Here is a 25,977-nt window from a genome sequence, read left to right on the forward strand (position 1 = left end):
TGAGCTTCTTGACGAGACGCTTATGGGGAACTTTGTCAAAGGCTTTCTTGAGATCCAAGTATATGAGATCAATCTGGAACCCCTTGTCGATGTTTTTCTTCCAATCACATGTGGCACAAAGCAGTTGGATCTCTGCAGATCGTTCCTTAAGAAAACCAAACTGCTTTTCGGTAAGTATTTTTTCTCGTTTTAAGTGTTCTAGGGTGTGGTCTGCAATCAGAGACTCAAGTACTTTACACGTAATACAAGTGAGGCTTATCGGTCTGTAGTTTGATGGGTCTTCTCGTTTCCCACCTTTGGATATTGGGACGACAATAGCTTTTTTCCAAATAGCGGGAAGCTCACCGAGTTCAAGAGACTTTCTGTAAATGTAGACTAGTGGCTCTGTTATTACCGTTGCAAGTTCTTTGAGCAGTTTTGGATGTAGATTGTCTGGGCGAAATACAATCTTAACGAAAATCACACCATGAGATTCAGCGTATCATAGAACCCTATTGTAGAAGTTTCAAGCTTCTATCTACAAAAATGAGGAATTTCGCATTTTCTGCCAGAGGACTGATTACGGATGCGTGTTTATTGTTTTTTTGTTTTTCTGTTTTGTTTTTTTTTGTTTTTTTTAAGCGACCAAAAAAATTGGAGGGTACCTAGGCCCCCTCCCACGCTCATTTTTCCCCAGGGTCACCGAATCAAAATTCTGAGATAGCCATTTTATTCATCATAGTCGAAAAACCCAATAACTATGGCTTTGGGAACGACTTTACTCCTCATGGGAGGGGCTGCAAGTTACAAACTTTGACCAGTGTTTACATATAGTAATGGCTATTGGGAAGTGTACAGACGTTTTCCGGGGGGTAATTTTGGTTTGGGGGGCGGTAGAAGTTGGGGGTTTACGTGGGTTTACATGGAGGAATTTGTCATGGAGGAAGAGAATTTCAATGAATGGGGCGCAGGATTTTCTAGCATTATTTTAAAAAAAATAATGAATAAGCAAATATGAAAAGTTTTTTCGACTGAAAGTAAGGAGAAGCATTAACAATTAAAACGAACAGAAATTATTACGCATATGAGGGGTTCACCTCCTCGTAATAACTTGCTCTTTACGCTAAAGTATTTTAGTCATTTCAACTATTTATTCTACGGCCTTTGTGATTCGGGAGTCATTCTTGAGGGACTAGGACAAATTTTAAGCTTTAGTGTAAAGAGCCAGGTATTGACGAAGGGGTGAACCCCCTCATATACGTAATAAAAACATACGAATATAGAAGTTCGTTATGTAAGTTAATTCGTAAGCTATACATATTTTTTAATAATGAAAACGTTGGTAAAAAATTAAAAGTTCTAGTTGCCTTTTTAAGTCATAAAAAAATTGGGAGGGCACCTAGGCCTCCTCCCCCGCTCCTTTTTTCTTCTCAAAATCTTCGAATTAAAAATATGGGAAAGTCATTTAGCCAAAAAAAAATCAATATGCAAATTTTATTTTAATTGTTTAGTTTAAAATTGATTTCCATTAAAGTCTGGGAAAAATTGCCATGGACTTCATTTAGTTAAACTTTTAAACCATTGAACCGCGGTGCTCTAAAATTCCTTCTTTTTGTTCTGTAGACTATGCTGTTGCAAGAAATTTAGATTGTTTAAAAGGGACATTAAATTCATTTTCTTCTCTCTGGTATGCTTTTTAAAGTAACTGTAGATGCCATTAAGAAGTGATTTATTGCTTCGATACACAATTGAGCAAATCTAGTTAAGTGATAAAAGTCTAGTTTCTCTCACGTAGGAGCTCCACACAATTTCTAAAAATAACATTAAATTTAGAGTTTTGCGGACGTTATGTGGTTTCAGAATCCTCTCTGAAACCAGAGGTCTGTCAAAGGTTCTTTGACATATGCTAATGAAGCTTGTGCCTTGACGGTGTGTTTTAGGAGGCAAAATTTTTGAATACTGTCGACGGAATTTGAAAAACATACATATAAGAAAAGTACGATGACAAGAATATGGACACCAGTAACGTGCGTAAAGATGAAGCGTTGCGCTTATCCCATCAAAATATCATTGTATTTGTACTCTTACCATAGAATCTCGTAATTTCCTTATAATTTTACGTTTTTTGTGCTAATAAGTACTTGCACAACTACCTTTTAGAAAAATTCTTAATTTTTGTTATCGTAATCTAAAGTCGATCTGTGCGAAAAATATTTTTCATAATCGTTTCTCATAATTTCATTATATTTCTATCCTTTGTTGTTTTTAAGAACCCATCCTCCACCGGAAAAAATTTTGGGTAGATGTATTAGTAATTTCTGCCTTTAAGCCTTGGTCATATCTTTCTTTTTGAACTTGAACGGATTTTTACATTTTTTTTAAAAAGCCAACCCGCTTTATGAAAGTAATCTAACGTTTAATTAATCTACAGCAAACAGAACGATAAAAACAATCCTTTTGATCAAATGAAAAATCAAGAAAGGGCCATTGACGTTTCCTACTCAGAGAGAATGACGCCCTTCGGAAGTCTTAAATTCGAAAAGTCGCCTTTTTCATTTATCAATTTAAATTGCTTTTGCTTCCTATAAAGATAAAGGCAGCTCTTATAGATTTGCTGATGCCAAAGCTGAATGTTGCAACTAGATTATGACGGATATTTGGGTAGAAAGCAAACTCAGCGAAAGATTTACTATTGTTAGATTAGCAAGATATTCATTATGGTTTTAATATCCTTGGGTCACCGCGGTTCAATGGTTTAAAAGTATTTGCTATTTATAACGTGAGAACCGTTGAGCATTTAAAAAAAATATTGCAGCTATTATGTGCCACGAGCTTGCTGCTAACGCTAAACCGCAAGTCCTGAAATGTTTGTTTCTCAACTATAATAATTGTATTATTATGCGAAAATAAATATATCTATCTATCTATATCTGCAAGTGGCTACTATTAGAGTATTATTGACATTAATATTATTGTTATCTTTAGAGCCAGGAATACTTATGGAAGGCAAACTGAGCATAACTAAATTCAATCCAAGATATTTGGAGTTGTTTTATTTAAATTCAACTTCTATCCGGTTTACTGTGTCAATTTGAGACATTGCTCATTGTCCTCTTAATTAATCTTATGGTCGAAACAAAATATTTGAATTGTCTAAATTTTCTCAGAATTAAACCATAAATGATATTTTTGCAAATTCCACTATGTGAACAGATAGAACAAAAATTTATTATTCACTCAAAATATGTTGCCAAAAATATTTAATAATGAATTCTGGTTTCAGAACTTTTCTCAAATAGAAAATGCAGCACGATCAGCATAAGAAATAAAGAAACAAATGTTGAAAAGAATGATAATATTTCCACCTCTAAAGTGAAAATAAATGAGTAGGTGGATATTTTAGAGTCACCTCCGGGATCCATTTTCCCCAGAAAGAGAAACTTACTTATTGTAGAGATGACGCAATAATTTGAGGTGGCCAAAATGCTAACAGCAGTTGTGTTTTTTTTGGGGGGCTTTTAAATTTTTCATTACAAAATAAATAACTGTAATTTCGAAACTGAGTACTACGGCTTATTTATATCTTCATGATAAAATTGTAAATAACATTTTGGCAAGTTCAATTGTATGGAAGAATACAAAAGTTGATTGAAGAGCTGTTGATGATAAATATTTAATAGTAAATTCAGATTTAAAGGCATATCTCAAATCCCATAGGCAGCACAATCACCATAAGAAATGTAGAAAGAAACACAGAAAATAATAAGATAATATTTTACTCATCAAAATCTGGGCTTTCTGGAGTTGCCTCTGGGGCCCTATCTCCCCAAAAGTAACACCTATTTACTGTAGGGATATGTATGTACCCCAATTTACCCCTAGGGACGGAAATAGCAACGAATCATTTATACGAAATATGTCCACAAAAAAATGAAAAAGAAATCCAAATTAGAAAATAGAAATCTGTTTCGAAACAGGGAAACAATTTTATTTTTCAAGGAGTAACAACTAGAAAAAATCTAGAGATAGCAAACTAGTAAGACTGAAAATAAGAAATGGTGTCTTTAAGAAAAGTGTATGAAGTAACTTTATGGTTAAATAAACATTTTATTTATACAAGACATTAAGCAATAAATAAGAGTACTGAGAAAACGGAGTTTGCACCTACCCTTTTTTAAAATACTATTAGTTATGTGCGCTTTGAAATTATATATCTTACAAACAGGAGCATGTCGATTTCTTAGACACAATCAAGCAATCCAATCAATCAAGCTTTAAGCATGGGCGGTAGATGCAACCAAAAACCGACATAATATAAATAATGCTTTTGTGTTTTGAAGAACAAGTATGACTCACGTTAGCAAATTAGTTTATATCAGTGTGTCAGGTTTTCTCAAATGATTTAACTTGGTTGAAACGATTGATTAACTAATTAATCATCAACAAGACGTCGTAGTATCACACTTACCCATCCACTGTCGATTTCTCCCATGGCCCATAGTTCATATCTGTTGCTTATCTGACGATCTAATTTATTGCTAATAGACTCTTTCGTTTCATCTAATTGTTCACTTTTCATTATTTCCTCTTTGGTCGTCATAAGTACACCAAGATTGGATTCTGATTTCTTCGGCTAGAAAGATTGAAAGATATTAGAAATATATTGTTCCCAAAAATGGTCTCCAGGCCACTAATTTTGTAAGAAAAACTCACCCACAGCTTTCCAAGCAATAGAGAAAATTATTGCCATTTTTGTAAGAATAGAAGCTAAAACTAAAGGGGCAAATAAAGATAAAGAATCCTAAATTGTAGTAGTTCCTAACTAACAGTAACAAGATTCCTTCATTTTTTTAGTATTATCATGAATGAGGAGAAAAGCACTAATAACGTGAAAGTACGATAGTAAACCTTTCTATTTTTTATGTATATTAGTATTGAGGCAATGCCCGTTACAGGCTGGAATGGCTATTGGTTTAGAGGATAGGACGGGTATGGATTCTTCACATCGTTCTATGTCTACTAATAAGGAGACCAGCGAAGGCAAGAAAATGTGTGGTTTCTACTAATTGTCTTATAAGTGAATTAAAAAAGAAACTTCTCTCCACAATTTGTTGTGGAGACAAATCCTTCCTCTTTATCACTATTGCACCAGTCAAAAAAGGCTTTAGTGAGTGTAATTTTGGAGCGTTTCCGAAGTAATTCCTTAAAAGTCACAATATCAAATTTACAAACTATAGATGATTTGTTTCTTTCACGATTCGTTTCAAAACATATTGTTTCCAAAAATGATCTCCATGACAATCTAATTTTCAAATATAAGCTCTTCCATGGTTTTCCAGTAATGGTGGATATGTATGTTGTGGCATTGTCAAATTGGGTATATTTGTTCCTCTAGATACCTTAAAAATTCGATGAGTTAATTGATGAGATTAGCTTTTTTTCTTACGGCATTTTCGGGAAGAACCCCAACTGACGCGAAAGAAATTTAAAGTATTTTCCTATAAATAGTTCAGTAATAAAACACGCTAGAAATGTGCAATCTTATTATCTTGTTTGTATTTAGGTCACGTAGAAATTCTACTTGAAACAATTTTCGGATCCCACGGAATTTCTATTTCCTATGCAAATGAACATTTTCAGAAAATACCACCTTCTATGCCAAAGCGCTAATTGATAAGATTTAATAGAAAGCTTATTATAAAATTTTTCATTTAATATTGAGAACAGATGTAATCCAGTTTTATTGCAGAGCTATATGGCTTCCAACCTTTAGTCTGGGGAGCTTACGGTTGAACAAATTCCCAAGTTACATCTGAATTCTATATGCCAGATGAGGTGGATAGCACTTGTACCTGCTATAAGTAGGAAGTAAGTGTTCAACCTGCTATAACACGGCTGATTGATCTCTGCTTTGAATATGGGGCCTGGAATTTCATCATAGATACTCCAGGGCCTGTCGAAAATGGGACCTATCAATCAAACATACTCCATTAAACATTTAAGGATATTAGGTGAGTCATCCTCGTCTTGTCCAACTATGTTTATGCTTTTATGTTACATACCCTCCTTACGTTTAATTTGTTAAAAGTTATTAGGGACTGACAAGTCCTCTCCTTACCTATTTGGCTCTGGGTTCTACCGAAGGAGAATATGATGTGAGCTTAAAATTTAAAATACTGATTTGTATGAGAAAGATTGGAATGTATAAAAGCAACTGGCTAAAATAAAAGTCAGTTTCAAACTTCATTCGACTGATTTGATCTATTCGACGCTTCATAATTGTATGCACAGTGGTGTACATTCACATAACATAACATACTCAGTGGTGTAACATTCACATAACATACTCCATTAAACATTTAAGGATATTAGGTGAGTCATCCTCGTCTTGTCCAACTATGTTTATGCTTTTATGTTACATACCCTCCTTACGTTTAATTTGTTAAAAGTTATTGGGGACTGACAAGTCCTCTCCTTACCTATTTGGCTCTGGGTTCTACCGAAGGAGAATATGATGTGAGCTTAAAATTTAAAATACTGATTTGTATGAGAAAGATTGGAATGTATAAAAGCAACTGGCTAAAATAAAAGTCAGTTTCAAACTTCATTCGACTGATTTGATCTATTCGACGCTTCATAATTGTATGCACAGTGGTGTACATTCACATAACATAACATACTCAGTGGTGTAACATTCACATAACATACTCCATTAAACATTTAAGGATATTAGGTGAGTCATCCTCGTCTTGTCCAACTATATTTATGCTTTTATATTATATACCCTCCTTACATTTAATTTGTTAAAAGTTATCGGGGACTGACAAGTCCTCTCCTTACCTATTTTTAAACTTCATACGACTGATTTGATCTATTCGACCCTTCATAATTGTATGCACAGTGGTGTACATTCACATAACATCTATTCAGGAGAAGAGTCAGTAGACCCTAACTGAAAGTGGGCAGGGGAATGCCTGAAGCCTCAAAAAGGACCAAAAGACCCAAATTTTTTGAATTTCCGTGACCTTCTTCAGATAAATATGGAAAAAGGGAGAATTAATTATTCCCCAACTACCCTTCATCCTGGGGAATACGTTCGAACTAAACCTACACTGTGGATGCTGTGGGATGGCAGCTATACTTCTATTGGAGAAGTATTTTAAGCGTTATCTAGCAGTATAGAAATTCATCAGATTACCTGTACAGAAGGAGTGCACAAGAGTCCGCCGAACTTTTTGAAAAGAACTTTTTGAAGAATTCCCTTTGTCAAAGCGAAAATAAATACCTTAAAGTTAATGTTTTATGTTTCACCCCCCCCCCCCTAAATATTTGAAAGGGCACACTAAAATAATAAAATAGAAACGTAAAGAACAGGGGCTGAGGGAAGAAGATTGCAGCGTCCCCCACACTTAAGACAGTCCTGGGTCACCTATTTCATTTAGGAAACTTAAAGTAAAGACTGAATCTTGTCATCTGAAACAGAATTTTATTACAATGTATCCATTAACTGAATGTATTTTCTACGCTCATAATTGAGTTTCTTTTTTATTCGAAATATACATAATTCATTACTTTTAATTTATTCCATCAAAAATTACTAATGTGCGTAATCTTTGCATAATTTTATGAAAAAAGATTTAAACGCCCACACAGAGAAGCTAGATACTGAAGAAGGTTGAACGATTAATTTTAACTTTTCTGAGAGCCCGAAGGCTACTACTGACAACGAATTTTTTTTATTTTTCCCGAGATGGATAGCAGCGCTTATTTGTGTCTGTTTTTTTTTCAGAGATGATCGTACCAAACTAATGGTTGTGAATTATCAAAAAAGAGTTCATTCAAAGAAAAGTTTAAAGATTAAGAGCCCTTTTTAAGGAACTAAGTGATGGTATTGCAGCAAAGGTTCTATTTCTAGGATTATGTCAACCAACCAACTATTTTGACCTGAAGAGGACCGAAATGTTTCGAGCACAGATTGTGAGATAAACCAAAGGCTTAGAACTATTGAAAACATATTAATAGCCTCTCAGTCTCAGAAAAAATGCTGGCATGACTTATAATATTCGTCCCTAAATATATATGTTATCCATAAGAAAAATGTAACGTTAATAAACAGCGTCAATCCAATAAAAGTAAAGGCTATACACTTCTTGAATACAGTTCAATTAGGGTGGGGGTTATCGTATTTTCTGATGGGGAGGTGTTACTGGGGGATATAGGAATTTATGGGGTATACATAAGAGCTCCAACACTGTTTTCGGGCCTACGTCTTCCAATTTTCTATTCAAAAGTATGTGGGTTTAACGTATGACCACCGTTAATTTAGAAAAATATACATGAATTTAAGATGAAGATTGCAATATGGGGCTGAGGGTCTAAAATCTCCTTCATAATACTGAAATGATAGTTTTAACACAAATAACATTTCTAAATATAAAACTTTCGTGATAATAAGTAGAACTGAAATGTAGTTGCCGGGGTTTGATTTCCTTTTATTAAGGAAAATTATAATCTTCAAATTGATTCCCACAAACTGAAAAATCTACTTTTCCCTTTTTCATCTTCATGCAGGTAAATTTTTGCATTATCCTTAAATTTTGTTTACGATTAAACAAAACACAGAAAATTTCACATGAAAGTAAAAATCGACCGAACAAAAATTACGGTAATTAAGGCGTAATGCTCCATTATCTGTAAAATTATCACTCTGCAACAATCCAGCAAATAAAAAAAAAGTACCTGGACTCTTTTGCTATAAGAAAAGGGTAACAAAAAAAACATATATGAATGCATACGCCATAGATATACAAATATAATCTTTTCACAGTATGCCCTATTCGATGAATTTGTTTGGATGCAATCACCCTTAAAAAGAAGCTTAGCTCTGAAAAAAGCATCAAAAAAAGTGTTCTGAAATGCCAAAAGTAAATTTTCGGGTCATAGTTCTTTAAATGCTTCTAGGGGGAAGGAATTTTATCAAATTAATACTGATCATGATGAACATCTTACCTCCCCATGGTATACAAGGATATGAATTCACCTTTAGTCCTCAGTTGTATAGATTATGAGCAAGTGTTCGATTCATCTGTTAGAAGAGTTTTAACGAAGGTCTTATCCTTCCATGATATACCAGACAAATACGTTAAAGTTATTACAGCTACATAAGAGAATAACGCTGCTGCAGTTAAGGTGGGAATTGAGGTTAGCAGCTCGTTTTACATTAAATTAGAAGTTAAACAAGATTGTGTTCTATCCTTATTTACATGGATCATTTTGATGGATTTAATCTTAAGGAGCACAAAAAAGGCGATGGAAGAATACGAGATGAATTGAGGAAGAAACATTTTCTAGGACCTAGATTATCCTGATGATTCACGCATCCTAGATGAAATTGTGAGCAAAATGAATAAACATTTAAAGATTTTGCGAGTTTACAGTGCTAGAATAGGTTTAAAAATTAATGTTGAGAAGACTAAGTCGCGAAGGCTAGGCATAAGTGAAGATGAAAAGGTGACGCTGGGAAACGAAAAGATTGATCAGGTTGGAAGCTTCACTTACCTTGGTAGTATTATTAGTAAAGACAGTGGGAGCAAAGAATATGTTAAAAGTAGAATAGCTAAGGCCCAGGGTGTTTTTTCACAGTCGAAAAGAGTTTGGAAGAATATCAAGATAAGACTGCGAACAAGATTAGAATATTGGAAGCTACTGTGAAGACAGTGGTCAAATATGGTTCTGAAACATGGGTGCTCCGAAATACAGAGGAAGATTCGCTTGATATTTTCAAGAGAACTAGCCTACGAATTGATTTGGGCACCTGACTGTCTGACCGTATTTTAAACAGTAGGCTGTACAAAAAATGTGGTTCAATTCATCTTTCAAGGATTTTAATGATAGAAAAGCTGAGGGGGCTAGGGCACGTTCTGCGGATTAAGGATGACAGATTGCCAAAGATAGTCCTTTTGGCTAACCGTCTAGGTCTAAACAGAAAGCAAGTCGTCCTCGGTTGGGCTGGAAGGATGTCACAAGGAAAGATTTAAGGGAAAGTGAAAGTTCCTATTAGGGTGTAAAGAGGGAGGCTTTGAATATATTGGGACGGGGGAGGAGCGTGCTTAGATGTGTTGGCCTAAGGCCGCTCGGTGCTGCGGTGAGTTGTCAATAGTAGTAGTAGTAATTCCATTTTATGGTGACAAGGGTCTACGATTAGTCTAAATATATTCCTCCAAATAATATGGCCCCTAAGGGGTAAACTATCCTTCCTCTTCAAACTGGCATGACAGAAATCTCACAAAAAGTTGAAACGTGGGTCTAGAACGTCTCTTTTAAGACTCCTTTCTTCTCCCCCCCCCCAAATATTGGTCCACTGACGAGCTCTTCAAAAAGTGGTACGCAGCTATGAAATGCTGACCATAAATAATTTAAGCTTCACATAATTTAATTGAGGCGCTGAACTGTGCCGTAGTAGGTTAATTTGTTTAGCTACTGCCTAACAAAAAATTCTAGTAGCAATTATTCTAGTTATACTAGGATAGTAGCTAAATTTCAATAAATGAATATTTTTCCACTTCCTTCCATGTTTATCTAGAATAAGCCGTTACTTTGCCTAAATTTTTCAGGCAAAGTAATAGCCCGTATATTTTGATTTATCTCACCCTTACTTATTCTGGGCTCTTTCAAGGTGCTTGTCTCTCGCAATGTCTTTTGTTTAATTTAGTATATTCAAAGATATATATACCTAAGATACAGCACTATTCCTATGAGGAAACTTTACTTTTATAAACTTATGTGATACCGAGTTGGAGTTACTTTGGATACATGTAGTCAACACATTAGACACTAAAAACATTACAATAAAAATGGCGAACAAAAGAAAAGTTACCGTCATCTTTTTAGCAGATGTATAGCGTCTCCTTTTTCTTAGGTACCAGTACAAGATTGTAACTAATATAGGAATAACAGCAATCAGGGTAATCGGGATGACAATTGAAAGCACAATAAAATCATATGTTTTTCTCTCACCATCTTTATCCTCTTTTTGAACAAAAATTACGGTTTGATTTTGTTGTACACTTTGGGGAATCTGTTCAACACTGGTTGTTGTTTTACTGGCAACGTCTTCTGAAATAGATTCAGTAGTATCTGTTGTTTGTCTTGGTACACTAGGTGCTACTGGGAATACGGGTGGATTTTGAAAGAACGGAGGAAGTTGAGGAAATCCTGGAGGCCCGTTGTTTATCCTAGTATGTGGGGGCTCTGATCCGTCAGAGCCAAGAACAATTATCTGGCACTCGACTTTTGATTTGACCTGGCCGTCAGTTACAGTGACGAAGATTTGCAACCTCTTTCTTGCCTGAAAATATTAAAAAAAAAAATACTATTAAACTAAATTTTCAATTATTTAAATTTTAAATATTTAAAATAAAGCAATTCTTTTAATAATACTGCTTCGTTCTAGTTCTAAAATTTCTTATCAATTAAACCCTAGGAAAGGCCAAGTGTTTCAGCCAAGCATTAAAGTCTACTTGTGAACATAAAGTCCTTGACAAGCATCTCAACGAAGATTGTCTATCTGATTTTTTAAAAGAGGTTTATCAATGAAATTAGATTAAAACTAGATAACAAGTTTCTAAAATTAATCATCATGTCAGTTAACTATAATTAGGACATACAATATACAGCTTTTTTTGCACTTTCTAGTACACCTGGTCAAGACAATAGCGCTTTTTAATGTCTCATAAAATAATAATTGAAAAGATTTGGGATCATCAAACTCCCAAAATTATCTTCAAACTTAAAAAACAGAGCTGATAATATCTTATCTGTAAGAGACTAAATCAAATTTCACCTTACACTAGTATTACCTAGAACTTTTCAAAAATTTAGTAGATTTAAGTTTTTTATCTTAAATGATGCTATAGCAGCATCTTCTATATTAAAGAAAATGCTAGATGGCGCGAAAAAAATTATACTGTGCTTATGATTGCCAAAATAGAAAACAAAAATCAAACATTTTTCATAAAAGAAAAGTTGCTCGTGTGCTTTTTTAATAGGATTTTTCAAGGGTGCCGGCAGAAAACTGTCTAGGAGGGCCAGACGCCAAAATAGCACTGGTGTTTGGGTTATAGTTTGGCTGGTTTAGGACACCAAACTACGACTTTACCCCGAATATGACGAGTTTCTAATGTATTTATCGATAAGAAAATCCTATCGTAGAGGTTGTGATGGCTTCAGGTATGTAGAAGATCAGAAGTCTCACAGAATTTTCGTCCATACAAACAATACTCCTTTTCATTCAACCGAAATTCTTTAGTAATAATTTTAATAAGAACTTCTCACAAAAATTATTATTCTTCGCCAATTTTTTGAGTATATTTAAATTTTATCGAAAATACAATTATTGATTTACACATTTTAAAAGCAATTAACCAGGGATTTAAGGGACCGGTACCTCAAAATACATCTTGGTTAGACCTGCCTATGATTTGGAAAACAATCAGAAATTAAACGGAATTAAGAAATAAAATGGAATTTAACGGAACCTATTTGAACAGAATATTTTTTGTATGAAGGAGCTGTCTACTCCTTAGCTCCCTACTCTTTACTGTGAAGTTTTGCTTTCTTCAAATTTATAGGAAAATATACAATTGGAAAAAACAATTTTTCAAAGCACTAAAATACTTTCGTTTAATGAACAAAGTGTTGAGAAGGGGACAGCCACCCTTATATACAGAGTAATTTATAATTATTTTAGGTTTTAAACTTGTCCCTTACTTTAGTTGAAAAACCTTTTCTTGTAACGCATTTCTAAAAAAAACGACTCCCTCTGAACCTTCAGCCGTTCCGAATCTGCGACGTAATACACAAAAACAAAAAGTTGTTGAACCGATTTTTGTTAGCCTTGGTGACAATGACCGCTCAGTCATTATGAAGGAGTGTGGAAAGCTGAAAAAGACGGGTTTCAGTGTGTCAACAGACTTACCAGCTGAGCTCGGTAAAAGAAGAAAAGAATAACTAGCATTCGGGTACAAGCTGAGAACTTCGAAATCAGCAGCTGAAAAGGTTGCAGAAACGCGGGTGGTCCAACGAGGAATAAGACTGTGGTTGGATGTAAAAAAGTCGCGAAGTTCTGATTGGTCTAAATTTTCAGACGAGTGCTTTGATCCGTTTACACTGAGAATAACGGTACAACCTGACGATCCTGATTCGGATTCTCAAAGAATTTAGAGTTCAGTTTTTTGTGGTTATAATAGCAAAGTGGGCAAGAATGTCATTGATGAATAAGTTGTTTCCGCTTGCCTAAGTGATTGATGCGTTTTCCAAAAATTTCTCATTTTCCTTTTTTTCCTGTGTTTTGTAGTTATTCATGTTTGTTTGCGTTAGTTTACTATTGCAGTTTGGAAAAAATTCATTCGGGTGTGCACTTTTCTCACGGCTCTTCACTTCACTTCAAGATACGACCGCACTCCTCCGAAAGATTTAGGTAAGTTTTGAGTTCCCACTCTTTGTCCCCGGGGTGCAATGCCTTGCCGATAGCTCAGAATAGGTTAGAACAGTTAGAAAAATCGTTTTTGAATTTGGAAGAAATTTTTGATCGAGTAATAAGTAATGAAACAGATTATTCTTTGTTTAGTAGTAGTAAGTTTCCTCGAACTAAATATACTCAAATAATAAATATGGCCCAAGGATGCTCCAAATCTCAGCTCAGTGAAATTCAACTTAACTGTCAAGGATTATGTTTGTCACTGACAGATGTTATGACTATGTGTCGGCAAGTACAGCCTGATGTTCTTGGACTTTGCGAAACATTCCTGACGAGACAGAATGATAGCCTGTTAGATATCCCCGGGTACACATCGAATTTTATACATAGAAAAGATACGAGACGAGCAGGATTGGCAATCTACACAAAGAGTGAATACCCAGTTTATATAAATAACCAACTAACTCGGAACGTGGAGGGTGTATTTGAATCACTTTTCCTTGAAATGTCGCTTCCTTCACGAAGAAAATTAATCATTGGAGAAATTTACCGATCCCCATCAGGCTCTCTTTCTTCTTTTATGGATATATTATCGGACACACTCCTGCTGCTGGAGAAACAGAATCATGATGTGGTCTTTATGGGCGATTTCAATATAAACCTGTCCCATCCCCTTACAAGTAGCGCCAAAGACAATCACTATCCCGACAAGAGTTACGGAAAATACTCATTCTCTAATAGACAATATTTTCTCGACTTTATCTCCACTCTCAGCTTCAGTCATCGTCAGTGATAAGTCGGATCATTTTCCCCTATTCACCATCTTCGAAACATCAAAAGTAGCAAGATCATTTTCAAGAATAAGAGAAAACGTACCGATTATTGACCTACGTGAAGAAAATTTAAGGTCATTAAATGATGAACTGGAGAAAATTACATCGGATAGTGTTCTGGAAAAAGAAGATCTGAACGAAGGTTTCCAAAGCATTCCATAATACGTTTACAACTTTATACAAAGCACATTGTTTTAAAAAAACAACAACTAAACATGGGAGAAAAAATACACCAATTTATCCGTGGGTTACTAAGAGTTTATTCAAATATATTAATAAAAAGAACAAGCTTTGGGCTGAATACCGTAACCGACCAAGTATAGCTAGCCTAGAAATCTATGAATCTTATAAGAAATGCCTCCAATTAATTCTCAGAAAGGCCAAAAGAGAATATTTTATTACAAAACTAGCTGAAAGTGGTAAGGATGGAAGGAAAGTTTGGAAGACAATTAATTCACTGTTACGACCCAACGACCAAAAACCTAAACTACCCTCCAAAATTACTGTTGATAGGAAACCTTTACTGAGCAAACCGAAGTTGCGAAAGCACTTTGCACTTTCTTCGCCAGCATTGGAGAGAAAACGGCGGACACAGTAACACCACAAGCAAAATCCTACAAGGATTTTCTAGGTCCAGCGTGTGTTAAGTCAATGGCAGTCATTCCATTAACTTCCCTCGACGTCTCAATGATTGTCAAAAACTTGAGAGGTACATCTGTGTCCGGATTCGACCGCGTTCACACGAAAGTGTTAACGCGGTATTACAACCGTTAACACATTTGATAAACCTCTCATTGCGGAAGGGGGTATTTCGATCACTCCTCAAGAAAGCACGAATAGTACCTCTCCATAAAGGTGGCCCTCAAGATGACCCATTTAACTTTCGACCCATCTCAATTCTCTCGGTATTTTCCAAAGTCTTCGAAAAACCTAAAAAGAACCAACTTTACTCTTTTCTCGAAGCGTAGGATTCCTCAACCAACGACAGTTTGTATTCAGACCAGGACATTCAACTGAAGATGCGTTGACGTCACTGAGCTTATTTATCAACAAAGCTCTTGACCTGGGACTTTTGCCAGCTGCTATTTTACTTGATATCAAAAAAGTATTCGACAGTATGGATCATGGAATTCTACTAGGTAGACTAGAACAAATTGGTGTTAGAGGAGAGGCACCGAAATGGTTCCAGTCCTACCTTAGCAATCGGCGCATGTACATAGGAGAAGATCCGTTGAACGATTTCTGATTCATGTGAATGACCTATGTCGTGTTCTGAGCCCAAATTTCAGGACCTCACGGTGCTGCAAACTCTGCTGCGGTGAAGACACTTCAAATAATGACAGCGATTCTAGTGAACTGCTGGCATTCGCCGACGATACTACAATGGATTCCTGTAACTCTGGCATGACGTCACTCCAGAGAAAACTAGAGATTGTCTTAGAAGAAACTTACGTCTGGATGGATGCAAATCGATAAATGTCGACAAATCGTGTGTACTATTCTTTTCAAGGATTGGAACTATTCATCCAGAAATAACTGGAATTACAACTTCTAGAGGAACGATCAGGCGGCCAGAAACGGGTTTTGCGAGGTATCTAGGTGTACTCCTGGACGAAATCCTCTCCTTTCTAAACCATATCCAGGCTGTGGAGCTGAAACTCTCTCGCAATGTTGGCATCATCAGGAAACTTAAACACGTATTTCCTCAAAAAACCCTTCGTCTACTTTACAACGGACTTCTGAAAACTCACCTGCAGTATTGTGCCATAATTTGGCAGTCAACCTTCAAATCACACCTGAAGAGACTTGACTCAATCCACAAGCGTGCATTGAAAATTATTCGAAATGTAGACGACTATCTATCGCTTGGTTCCCTTAACCGTCTGTCGTGCTCAGTTTTTGTTTTTAAATTTTTATCCTGTTTACTTCCATCTCCCTTCCATAATCTATTTCGGTTGATATCTGAACAACATAATCGAAACACGCGCTCTGCCTTTGATCTTCAAGTGAGACGAACTCCAACAGTACGTTCAGATTTTTCCCCGGATGTAGCATGTGCTAAAGTGTGGAACATCTTCCAAACGAGCTGAGATGTAGGAGCTCCCTCGGGTCTTTCAAAAATAATTTAAATAAATATTTAGTTAAAGGTCAATAAGTGAACGATAAAAAAAGAAAGATAACTTAAATTAGATGAAGTTTAGATTTTTTAGTATATTCAGGTGAGGTGGTTGTACGTCCGGGGAGGGAGGGAGGAACCCTATGGTTAAGATTAAAAAAAAATAATGCGGAGGCATGTGGTTGTGTCGAAGAGAGAAGTGGGAGCCGTACTGCGTGTTAGTGAAGAATCTTTTATGTTTATGGGTCTCAGCGTGAGTTTTGTCACAGAGCAGTGTACTTTAAGTTTAGTTTTTTTTTGTTTTGTTTTTTAATTAAACCCGATTGAACCTTGAACCTTGAACCCTTGGTAGCGCAGAAAAAACTATCAATATTTGAATGATCTCTATTTGGGTTTTGATGGATAATAAAATAGTTCGTAGTAACGAACTGTAATTAAGGAGCGACCTGGCTCAATAGTAACCGAAACTCTAAAAAACAGAGTTTTGATAACAATAGATATATTAAAGAATTGGGTTGTTATGCTGATTCCAAATATATAAGTTTCATTAAGTTTAGTCTTACCCATCAAAAGCTACGAGCCTTAGAAAATTTGTCTGACTTTTGGAAAAAGGGAGAAAGACTCCTTAGAAGTGACAGAATTTTAAAGAAAAACACACCATCAGCTTCAGCGTATTAAACAACCCTACTGTAGAGGTTTCAAGCTCATATCTGCAAAAATGTAGAATTTTGTAATAAGTGCCAAAAGAAAGATCACGGATGCGCGCTTATTTTTTTTTTTTTTTTCCCAGGGGTGATCGTATTGGCCCAGTGGGTCTAGATCGCCAGGAGAGGGTTCATTCTAGTTCTAGTGCCCGTTTTAAGTGACCAAATAAATTGGAGGGCACCTAGACCCCCTCCCACGCCACTTTTTTCCCAAAATCGTCTGATCAAAATTTTGAGATAGCTCGTTTTAGCATAGTTGAAATACCCAATAACTATGTTTCTGGACATAAAATGACTCCCTAAAGCCCCTGGAGGAAGGTTTTCCAGTTATAAAACTTGCCCATTGTTTTATTTTTTTATTCGAAAATATGCGTATATTTTTCAGATGGGGGGGGATTAATTTTCTGCTGGGAGAATTTTCCATGGAGATGGAAGTTTCCAGGGGTTGGACTTTTCAGGGGAAATTTTACACTGGGTGAAGTTGCCTAAATTCCTATACTAATTTCCTTATATGTCTTCTCTTTACCGATTCAGTTTTACGCTTGGAGATATTAAGGATAATTTTCTGGGGTAGATTTTCGCCAGAACTGAATTGTCCAGAGGATATTTCAATGACGAGAGGGATTTTTCCATGGATGGAGCCAGGTATCAGGCGTTATTAAAAAAAAATCAGAAAATAAACAAAAAACTAGTTTTTTCAACTGAAAATAAGGAGCAGTATTAAAACTTAAAACAAACAGAAATTATGAAGTATATGAGGGGGGTTACCCCCTTCTCAACACCTTGCTCTTTACACTAGAGTTTAAACTTTGTCCGAATTCTTTAAAGACGACTTCTGGAACACAAGGGTCGTTTAATTAGAACAAAGGAAGTAACTTTCTTTTAAAGCGCCGAAAAACTGTAGCGTGAAGAGCGAAGTTTTTGAGGAGGGGGAAACCCCTTCATATAGGTAATAATGTTTGTTCATTTTAAGTTTTAATGTTGCTCCTTATTTTCAGTTGAAAAAAACTTTTCTTTCTTTATTTCATGATGCATAGAGACTAACATTTTTCTTAAGGCACTGAAAAAAGTATGTCAATTAAAGTAAAAGTATATAAAAAATGAAAAAGGTAAGTAATTAAAAAAAATACACACAATAATAGCCTACTTAAAAAGACTAAGCTATAAACTCCCAGCATTCAGTTCTGTTGAGCAATGCCGAAGCGTTGGACGGATATTTTTCAACAATATCAACTGTTTTGAACTTGGTTATCAAATACCAAAATATTTAATGCCTTTAGACTCAGTCAAACAGTTCGTGGTAACGAACTGTAGTAAGGAGCGATCCGGCTCAATAGTAACCAAAACTCTAAAAAATTAAATTTTGATATCAATAGCTACATCAAAAGAATCGCATTTTAATGCTGATTTTAAATATATAAATAAATATTAAATATATAGGAAAATAGGGGGAAACACCCCCTATAAGTCGTAGGATCTTAACGAGTCACCATCAGATTCAGCGTATCAGAGAACCCTACTGTAGAAGTTTCAAGCTCCTGTCTACAAAAATGTGGAATTTTGCATTTTTTGCCAGAAGACAAATCACGGGTGCGTGTTTATTTTTTTTTTTTTATTTTTTTTTTTTTTCCAGGGGTCATCGTATCGACCAAGTGGTCCTAGAATGTCGCAAGAGGGCTCATTCTAACGGAAATGAAAAGTTCTAGTGCCCTTTTTAAGTGACCAAAAAAATTGGAGGGCATCTAGGCCCCCTCCCATGCTCATTTTTTTCCAAAAGTCAACGGATGAAAATTTTGAGATAGCCATTTTGTTTAGCATAGTCGAAAATCATAATAACTATGTTTTTGGGGATGACTTACTCCCCCACAGTCCCTGGGGGAGGGGTTTTAAGTTACAAACTTCAACCAGTGTTTACATATAATAATGGTTATTGGGAAGTGTACAGACGTTTTCAGGGGGATTTTTTGGTTTGGGGGTAGGGTTGAGGGAGGGGGCTATGTAGGAGGATCTTTCCTTGGAGAAATATGCCATGGGAGAAAAAAATTTAATGAAAAGGGCGCAGGACGAATCTGGTCACGTTAGAAAAAAACGTCAAATTAAGAGCTTAATATACAATGCTGGGTGTTCGGAGCCTCTCTATTATGGAGTATAATTTGAAAATAACACAACTATACGAGCGATAAAACATATATACCACAACCATAACTCAACTAACGAAAGAACTGCTAAGAGATAACACAACTATAAAGCGAAAACAGGTGAAAACTAATGGGAAAATAAACGAACTAAGAGGTGAAAGGGGCCCAGAGAAAAAATATAATCCTTTTTCAATTTTGAGCCTAACTTCCGCAAAGGAGTAATAATGTCAGAAGCCCCGAAATACTGAATTATTTTCTTTTCAAACAGTTCGTGGTAAGGAACTGTAGTAAGGGGCGACCCGGCTCAATAGTAAACGAAACTCTAAAAAACGGAATTTTGATGCTAAAAGATACATCAAAAGAATCGAATTTTTACGCTGATTCTAAATATATAAGTTTCAATTTAGTCTTTGCCATCAAAAGTTACGAGCCTGAGAAAATTTGCCCTATTTTGGAAAAAAGGGGGAAACATCCCCTAAAAGTCATAGAATCTTAACGAAAATCACACTATCGCATTCGGTATATCATAGAACTTTATAGCAAAAATTTCAAGCTCCTATCTAAAAAATGTGGAATTCTGCATTTTTTGCAAGAAGACAAATCACGGGTGCGTGTTTATTTATTTGTTTGTTTGTTTTTTTTTTTTTTTTCCCAGAGGTCATCTTATCGACCAAGTGGTCCTAGAATGTCGCGAGAGGGCTCATTCTAACGGAAATGAAAAGTTCTAGTACCCTTTTTAAGTGAGAAAAAAATTGGAGGGCAAATAGGCCCCCTCCCATGCTCATTTTTTTCCAAAAGTCAACAGATTAAAATTTTAAGATAGCCATTTTGTTCAGCATAGTCGGAAACCATAATAACTATGTCTTTGGGAATGACTTTCTCCCCCACAATCCCTGAGGGAGGGGCTGCAAGTTACAAACTTTGAGCAGTGTTTAAATATAGTAATGGTTATTGGGAAGTGTACAGACGTTTTCATGGGGATTTTTTGGTTTGGGGGGTGGGGTTGATGGGAGAGGGCTTTGTGGGAGGATCTTTCCTTTGAGGAATATGTCTTGGGGGAAGAAAAATTCAATGAAAAGGGCGCAGGATTTTCTAGCATTACTATAAAAAAAACAATGAAAAAATAAACATGAAAACGTTTTTTCAAATGAAAGTAAGGAATAGCATTGAAATTTAAAACGAACAGAGATTATTACGCATATGAGGGGTTCTAAAAATACTTTAGCATAAAGAGCGAGGTATCTAGGAGGAGATAAATACCTCGCTCTTTATGCTAAAATATTTTTAGTGATTTCAACTATTTATTCTACGGCCTTTTTGATTCAGGGGTCATTCTTAAAGAATTGGGACAAAACTTACGATTTAGTGTAAAGAGCGAGGTATTAACGAGGGTACAAACCCCCTCGTACACATAATAAAAATATAAGAATATAAAAGTTTGTTACGTAAGTTAATTCTTAAGTTACGTATATTTTTTACTAATAAAAACGTTCGTTGAATTTTAAAAGTTCTAGTAGCCTTTTTAAGTAACCGAAAAATTGGAGGGCAGCTAGGCCTCCTTCCCCACCCCTTATTTCTCAAAATCGTCTGATCAAAACTAAGAGAAAGTCATTTAGCCAAAACAAAAATTAATATACTAATTTCATTTCAATAATTTATGTGCGGAGAGCCAAAATCAAACATGCATTAATTCAAAAACGTCCAGAAATTAAATAAAAAAAAACTATTTTTTTTAACTGAAAGTAAGGAGCGACATTAAAACTTAAAACGAACAGAAATTACTCCGTATATGAAATAGGTTGTCCCCTCCGCAGTCCCACGCTCTTTACGCTAAAGTTTTTAATTGTTTTAAAAAGTTGAATTGTGGCAAAGAGTCAAACTTTAGCGTAAAGAGCGTGGGACTGCGGAGGGGACAACCCATTTCATATACGGAGTAATTTCTGTTCGTTTTAAGTTTTAATGTCGCTCCTTACTTTCAGTTAAAAAAACTAGTTTTTTTTATTTAATATTTATAAAAAGTAATGTAGTGTGTTCAAAGTAAAACATTAAAACCAAGATTAAGAAAACCAGATAAAAATTTTTAAGTCAATATTTTTAGTTTAATTTTCAAACAGTTCGTGGTAACGAACTGTAGTAAGGAGCGGCCCGACTCAATAGTAGCCGAAACTCTAAAAAATAAAATTTTGATACCAATAGTTACATCAAAAGAATCGCATTTTAATGCTGATTTTAAATATATAAATTTCATCAAGATCAGTTAAACCTACCAAAAGTTACGAGCCTGAGAAAATTTGCCTCATTTCAGAAAATAGGGGGAAACACCCCTAAAAGTCATAAAATCTTAACGAAAACCACACCATCAGATTCAGCGTATCAGAGAACCTTATTGTAGAAGTTTCAAGCTCCTATCTACAAAAATGTGGAATTTCGCATTTTTCGCCAGAAGACAGATCACGGATGCGTGTTTGTTTGTTTTTTTCCCAGGGGTGATCGTATCGACCGAGTGGTCCTAGAACGTCGCGAGAGGGCTTCTATTAAAAGTTCTAGTGCCCTTTTTAAGTGACCGAAAAAATTGGAGGGCACCTAGGCACCCTCCCACGCTCATTTTTTCCCAAAATTCACCGGATGAAAATTCTGAGATAGCCATTTTATTCACCATAGTCGAAAAACCTAATAAATATGTCTTTAGGGACGACTTACTCACCCGCGGTCCCCGTGGGAGGGGCTGCAAGTTACAAACTTTGACCTGTGTTTACATATAGTAATGGTTACTGGGAAGCGTACAAACGTTTTCAGGGGGATTTTTTTTGTTTAGGGGGAGATTTGATGGGGGGTTTACGTGGGAGGATATTTCCATGGAGAAACTTGTCATGGGGGAAGAGAATTTCAATGAAGGGCGCAGGGTTTTCTAGCATTATTTGAAAAAAAAACAATGAAAAAATAAATATAAAAGTTTTTGAGCAGCATTAAAACTTAAAACGAACAAAAATTATTACACATATGAGGGGTTTACCTCCTTTTTATACCTAACTCATTACGCTAAAGTATTTTAGTAATTTCAACTATTTATTCTACGACCTTTGTGATTCAGAGGTCATTCTTAAGGACTTGGGACAAAATTTAAGCTTTAGGGTAAAGAGCGAGGTATCGACGAGAGTTGAACCCCCTCATACACGCAATAAAAACATACTAATATAGAAGTTCGTTACGTAAATTAAATCGTAAGTTACGTATATTTTTTACCAATGAAAACGTTTGTAAAAAATTAAAAGTTGTAGTTACTTTTTTAAGTAATCAAAAAATTGGAGGGCAACTAGGCTTCCTCCCTCGCTCCTTTTTCTCAAAATATTCCGATTAATTGCAATTATTTAATATGCAAATTTCGTTTTAATTATTTATGTGCGGAGAGCCAAGATCAAAACATGCATCAATTCAAAAACGTCCAGAAATTAAATAAAAAAACAAGTTTTTTTTAAATGAAAGTAAGGAGCAACATTAAAACTTAAAACGAACAGAAATTACTCCGTATATGAAAGGGGATTTTCCTCCTCAACGGCCCGCTCTTTACGCTAAAGTTTCTTATTGTTTTAAAATAGAGTTAAGAGAAAGAGTCAAACTTTAGCGTAAAGAGCTGGCCGTTGAGGAGGAAAGTTGTTTTCTTCGTGTTTTCTATAATTATACGAACTTTCTTCTGTAGTAACAACTACACTAATTATTAATAAACAAATACACATTTAGGATCACCATAAAAAGCTGAATTTTCGATTGAATGTTATCAATAGTTAGGCTCTTTTTCTCTCGTTATTGACAAAGATCGTTATTTACCTACCATTCATGACTATGAGGAATTTGAATTTCTTTTGTTGTTCCAACCAAATCTCATAGAAAAATGTTCGTGAAAAAATCGAAAGGGGTCACTCAATCACAAATTTAAACTTTTGTTCTCCTTTTTAATGGTCAAAATCTATTGACAGGTAGCCTACAATGGGGCAACACACTTTTTTTTCACGGTTTTTCCCTATTCTACTCTCTTTCCTTTGCCTTATAATTACTTTATAGTCCCAAATTTCCATGGGGGGAGGGTGGCATAGCCCCTCTTCTTCCCCCCTGCCGGCGCTCATGGGATTGTTCTCTTATAAGAAAACTAGTATATTTCAAAACGGTATTTTAACTGTTTATCCTAAATCTTGATATAAAAATTTTCGTTCTTAAATGTGTACGGTAAATTTTCTGTTTCTGCTTTAAAAAAAATTGAACTAATCTCTCTTTCATTTTTTTGAAAGAAACGTTGTGACTTCAGAGCCCTCTATAAAGGAGTTTCATTTTTACACACCCGCAAAACTGCCACCAACAGATTGGTCGTACTAATTCAAAAACATATTCTCTACAACAAAGAATTTGGTTACGAGATTATGTGAAAAAAGACAGCGGACATGAAATAGGAATAAACAAAAATGGCGGGCTTAGCCATGATGACACAGGAAACATCTTTATCCGACACGGCAGAGCTCTTATTCGGTTTTAACTGTCACAAGAAAGTATATATATAAATACATCTTAGTTAATGTTCAGAACCTAGTGTAAAATTAAGATGTTCTTTGTGGCACAAGGTAAAGAATACGGCATCGTATTTGGAAATCCCTACCGGCGGTGTTGATCTCCGTTTAATGACCCTTCAGCCTGGAAGTAAAATGGGGGGCATCCATCCTGTGCTTTCGCACATTCTTTCTGTTTACCTTCCCCAGATTTCTCCAGATTTCGAGCTGAGTTGACTTTGGCTGAGCTTACAGACACACCACTGACCCCCGTTCAAACCAAATAACCAGCGACACCAAGACTCAAAGCCCTGTCCTTACTGGACAAAGGGTCTCAAATCTAGCGCGCTAACGAATCGGACAGAACAAATCGTGGCACATAAAACAAATGGTTTAGCTGTTGTAATAAATTTCAATAACGAAGAAAGTTTAAAATCTAATGTCTTCTCACCTGTCCTTCTAATGTTTTTGCTAAATAAATAACTCCCGTTCTTGCATCTATTCTGAAAAACTCAGTTCCATCCAGAAGCTTGACTGCGGTAGGATGATCAGCAGCACTTTCAAGGCTAAATGTCAAATCATCACCATCAGGATCCATAGCTCGGGCTTCCGTGATTCGACTTCCCACCGCTTCATTTTCTGGAACGCGCCATTCCCTTTGACTTACAATTAAAATCGGTGGAGTATTTCCAAATGACTGGGTTAATACTAAAATAAGAAAAACAATTCAAATTTTAGGGACAAGTTGCAGCTGAATTCTGAAGACCATTAGGATTAAAATATAAATGAATCGTCTACGACTACTTCAAATTGAAATAAATCAATTTAAGCTGTTGACTTAAAGTCGAAACACACTAAAAAGGAGCGGGATATTCAAAGTAACAAATGGTAGTTTAAGTTCAACGTAAAATAATGAAAGGGTAATTTAAAAATATTAACGGCCAGGTCCAGTTGGAAACAACGAACAGGCAAACAGCAGGCTATACCTTTCTCGACACTATATTCCTATATGCAGGTAATCATTGTACCAGTTTCTTAAAAAATCGCAAGTGGTGTTTTGAACTAAGGGATTGGATTTCCTCGTTTATGGGAAAATAGATTTTTGGCTGAAATGGTCCTGGTTTGATAAGCTTAAGCTTTTGATAGCATATTCACTGGTTGATCGCCCTATGTCTAGGGATTTTATTGCAGCGTCTAATTCGTTAGTGACGGAATCCAACTTAACTTCAAGCGTCGGTTTTTATGGTACTTGGTATTAACCAAGTGACATATAGCGATCGCAAATTATGTCGGTCTGTCAGTCTGTCTGTCTGTCCCGGTTTTGCTACTTCAGCCACTTCCAGGCAAACTAGGACGATGAAACTTGGCAGGCATATCAGGGACCGGACCAGATTAAATTAGAAATAGTCATTTTTCCGATTTGACCATCTGGGGGGGGGGAGTGGGGGGGCCGGTTAATTCGGAAAATAGAAAAAACGAAGTATTTCTAACTTACGAACAGGTGATGGGATCTTAATGAAATTTGATATTTGGAAGGATATCGTGTCTCAGAGCTATTATTTTAAATCCCGACCAGATCCGGTGACATTGGGGGGAGTTGGAGGGAGGAGCCTAAAATCTTGGGAAACGATTAGAGTGGAGGGATCGGGATGAAAAATGGTGGGAAAAAATAAGCAGAAGTCCTAGGTACGCTATTGACATAACCGGAAGGGATCTGCTCTGTTTGGGGGAGTTGGGGGGGGAGTGTTAATTCAGAAAAATTAGAAAAAATGAGGTATTTTTAACTTACGAAAGAGTGATCGGATCTTAATGAAATTTGAAGTTTAGAAGGATACCGTGTCTCAGAGCTCTTATTTTAAATCCCGACTGGATTCGGTGACATTGGGGGAATTGAGGGGGGAAACCTGAAATCTTGGAAAACGCTTAGAGTGGAGGGATCGGAGTGAAACTTCGTGGGAAAAATAAGTACAAGTCCTAGATACGTGATTGATATAACCGGGACGGATCTGCTCTCTTTGGGGGATTGGGGAGGAGGGTGAATTCTAGATAATTAGAAAAATGAGGTATTTTTAACTTACGAAGGAGTGATCGGATCTTAATAAAATTTCATGTTTGGAAGGACATCATGTCTCGGAGCTCTTATACTAGATGTCGACCTTATCCGATGAAGGGGAAGTTTGGGGGGCCGGAACCTA

The 25,977-nt window shown here is 35.9% G+C and overlaps 1 protein-coding gene across 1 annotated transcript in view; it reads right to left on the reverse strand.

Annotated features, from left to right (window-relative positions):
• The window catches only part of LOC136032215 (tyrosine kinase receptor Cad96Ca-like), a 102,018-nt gene that overhangs the window by 63,411 nt on the left and 12,630 nt on the right, over window positions 1–25,977 (reverse strand). The window contains exons 2-4 of the mRNA XM_065712427.1: window positions 24,234–24,490; window positions 10,856–11,326; window positions 4,448–4,612 (exon numbers count right to left, since the gene is read on the reverse strand). Of these exons, the coding sequence (XP_065568499.1) occupies window positions 4,448–4,612; window positions 10,856–11,326; window positions 24,234–24,490 (893 nt within the window). The remainder of the gene's footprint in view (window positions 1–4,447; window positions 4,613–10,855; window positions 11,327–24,233; window positions 24,491–25,977) is intronic.

The sequence above is a fragment of the Artemia franciscana genome, chromosome 10, assembly GCF_032884065.1.
Source record: "Artemia franciscana chromosome 10, ASM3288406v1, whole genome shotgun sequence".
In the NCBI taxonomy this organism is placed as follows: Eukaryota; Metazoa; Arthropoda; class Branchiopoda; order Anostraca; family Artemiidae; genus Artemia; species Artemia franciscana.